This window comes from Passer montanus, unplaced genomic scaffold (genome assembly GCF_014805655.1).
Source record: "Passer montanus isolate IOZ18808 unplaced genomic scaffold, ASM1480565v1 scaffold82, whole genome shotgun sequence".
Taxonomy (NCBI): domain Eukaryota; kingdom Metazoa; phylum Chordata; class Aves; order Passeriformes; family Passeridae; genus Passer; species Passer montanus.
In genome coordinates this window covers 208,843-212,005 of record NW_024373479.1, presented here as the reverse complement: position 1 = coordinate 212,005, position 3,163 = coordinate 208,843, and the positions used below count along the sequence as shown (strand labels likewise).

The window sequence follows — 3,163 nt, the reverse complement described above, 5'->3', positions numbered from 1 at the left end:
TTTAGGCAGAAAGCTCATCTAAGAAACTCCTTCCTTTCAGCCACCAGAAAGAGTAATTAAAAAACTAAAAAGCATTTGCCTGTCCATTTGGAAGCCAGTGAGCAGCTCAGCTGGGCAAAGAACATGGGCTCAGTGGAGTTTCTGATTAACAAAATGCAGCAACTTTAATATGAGACTTAAACCCAGCATAACAACCCTCCCTCAGCTCTCCCCACTCTCCCCCTGCCGCCTTCTAAAGGTGGTTATCCCAGAGGTTATCTTAACCAAAAAAATGCTTGAATGCAGTTATCTTGGGAGGGAGGCACAGTTTCAAAGAGAGGACACATAAAATAATTAAAAGCAATATTCACCTCTCCACTTCAGAGAGCTCCTGTTTGAGCTCCAGAGGGATAAGAGGGAAAGTAAGGGATGCTTCCTAGAGAGCAAGTAAGGTGAACCAGGACAGCAGAGGGGTAGGCTCAGGACAGTGGGGGAAGATAGGAAACTGGAGCAGATTGTGGCAAGTGGGAGACGTGGTGGGGAAGGAGAAGCAGGTCTGTAGGTGGGGAAGCAGGAAAGCGAGGGGAGCGGGGCGGACAAGAGGATTTTGGAGAGCGGCTAGCCAGCTGGCACACACATAGCAGCTGCTGCTGTGTCAGCCTAGCAGAGTAGCTGCAGCTGCACGCTGGCCATGAATAGCAGAGGAGCAGCGTGCCGGCTGGCTGCTGGAGGGACGGGGGCAGCGGGGCGCTCCAAAGGCAGGGGGAGGCTCGCTGAAAGCTTTTCTGCACAGGGGAACTTGACAGCCCTTTGATTTCTGAGCTGTTTGTTCTCCAATTGTCCACTCCAGTGGATGATCAGCACGAAGGAGTTAAACGGGGAGAGGGGGGAGGGAGAGAAACAGTAGGAAAACTTAGGTCCTAAAGGGAGATGTGGGCTTTGATACTGTATCCATAGCATGCAGTTGTCTGTATGTATAGCTTTCATAGTTGTCAGCGGGGATCAAAATCACAGGGTGCTTAAACTAAAGGAGAAATCTCCGCGCAGTTACCCTCATATTTGCTTGAGCCACCACTGGAGGAGGACACGATCCACCACTTGGCCATCTGTTCTGAGTGCTGCACATGTCACTCTACGAGCCCTCCCGTGTGAGCTCCTGCGGGGCTGTGGGCTCACACACCCTTTGTGCCTCCCCATGAGGGTGCGTGCACACACCCCATGCACTGTTCCACAGCCATACGTGGTTCTACACAGCTGTGGGTGCACGCACCCTACACACTCCTCTGGGGCCATGGGTGTTCCTCTGGAACCACGGGTGTGTCCACCCCACAGCTGGCACCCCATGCACTGTTCCACAGCCATACGTGGTTCTACACAGCTGTGGGTGCATGCACCCCACACACTCCTCTGGGGCCATGGGTGTCCCCAGCCTCAGTGTTCCTCTGGAACCACGGGCGTGTCCACCCCACACATTCCTCCCCAGCTGTGGCTGCACACACCGTGCATGTCCTTTCACAAGGATGGATGATCCCATGCTCTGTTCTCCTCCACGGCTACATCTGCACATACCATGCACCTACATGACTGCAGGCACAGCCAACCATTGCCATCATCCGTGACTGAGTGTACACTGCTCCTCCTCAGCTGTAGGTGATCTCCCTGAGCACCCCTCCCCAGCTGTAGGTGATCCCCCTGAGCACCCCTCCCCAGCTGCAGGTGATCTCTGCTTGAGCACACCTTTAGAGCGGTTGGTGATCCCACCCCGAACATTCCCGCACAGCTGTAGGCGATTCCCCCCCCAAGCACTCCTGCACGGGAGTGCCAATTCCTGCATTACTGGGGTACTCCCACCCCAAGCATTCCCCGGCTGCCTGCGCCCTTCCATGCCTATCTGCACACTGCCTGGGCAGTTCCACACACAAGCAGAGGTACACCCACCCTAAGCCTATTCTACGCACCCCGCGGCTATTCCTCCAACACCGTGGGCTGGGCATCCACCCCACACCCACCAACCCGCGGGTATCCCGCATCTCTCATGCCCCCCCAGCACCTGGCGGACCCCGCTGCGGTCAGCGCAGGGCGGAGCGAGAGCCGCCCGCCGCCCTTTAAGAGCCGCGGCGGGAGCGGCGCTGGCCCCACCCGCCGGCCGCGGGGCCGGGCCGTCCCCCTCATTAATATGAAGGCGGCGGCCGCGGCGGCGAATGGGTAATGAAGCTGTCACTCCGGCACCTACTTGTTGGGTGTCCGCGGAGCCGAGGCGCACAGAGGGCGAGCGGAGCCCGCGGGAGGGGAGCGGCGGCGGAGCGCTCCGGGCGGCCCCGCCGGCAGCCCATGCCCTGCCCGGCTGGCCGAGCCGGGTGCCCCGCGCCGCCGCGCTCGGCCTGGCGCTGCTCCTCGCCTCCTGCGTGCAGGTAGGGACGGGGCGCGGGGGCTGCGCTCCGGCTGCGGGGCGCCGCGGCTGCCTTCTCCCTGCTCCCCTTGCTCGTTTCTTATTTGTATTTATGTCCATAGTGCTATGTATATATATATATATATGTACGCATATGTGTGTTGCCGCGGTGCGGGGTTAAACCCGCAGCCGGCGAAAGTTGTCGTGGGGAGCTGGGGACCGCAGCACCGCGCTGCTGGTGCTGCCCCCGGCCGCGGTAGTAACGAGGTTGTCTCCCCTTCGGTTTTTATTTTTAGGTGTCCCGGTCCACGGGCTATTTCGAGCTGCAGCTTAACTCGGTGCGGAATGTAAACGGCGAGTTGTTCAATGGGGAATGCTGCGATGGCATGAAAAGCCCCGAGAACCTGGACTGCTCCCGGGACGAGTGCGACACTTACGTGAAAGTCTGCCTCAAGGAATATCAGGCCAAGATCACCCCGGTGGGACCCTGCAACTACGGATTCGGATCTACCCCCGTTCTCGGTGGAAATATTTTCTATTTGAACAGCAACAAATACTCCCACCAAGGCAGAAGTCCCGAGACGGGCAGGATTGTTATTCCCTTCCAGTTCGCGTGGCCGGTAGGTTTTTAATCGCGCTCTCGTTATCAGCCTTTTTTTTTTTTTTTGGTGGCGTTCCCCCCGCGTCCGCTGCCGCCGCTCCCGCTCCCCCGTTATTGAGCGGGGCCAGCTGCCGGGGCGCTGCCTTGGGCGCGGCCGCCGCTTCCCGGGGCTGCGGGGCGCGGGGGCGGCTGCG

General features: G+C 58.9%; 1 protein-coding gene across 2 annotated transcripts in view; it reads left to right on the top strand.

Annotated features, from left to right (window-relative positions):
* Window positions 1-2,180: 2,180 nt before the first annotated feature.
* Window positions 2,181-3,163, top strand: part of JAG2 (jagged canonical Notch ligand 2) — a 73,597-nt gene continuing 72,614 nt past the window's right edge. Inside the window, exons 1-2 of one of the 2 annotated variants that reach the window (XM_039733039.1) lie at window positions 2,181-2,390; window positions 2,665-2,988. In XM_039733039.1, coding sequence (XP_039588973.1) covers window positions 2,181-2,390; window positions 2,665-2,988 — 534 coding nt within the window. The remainder of the gene's footprint in view (window positions 2,391-2,664; window positions 2,989-3,163) is intronic. The other variant, XM_039733040.1, reaches the window with a different exon arrangement.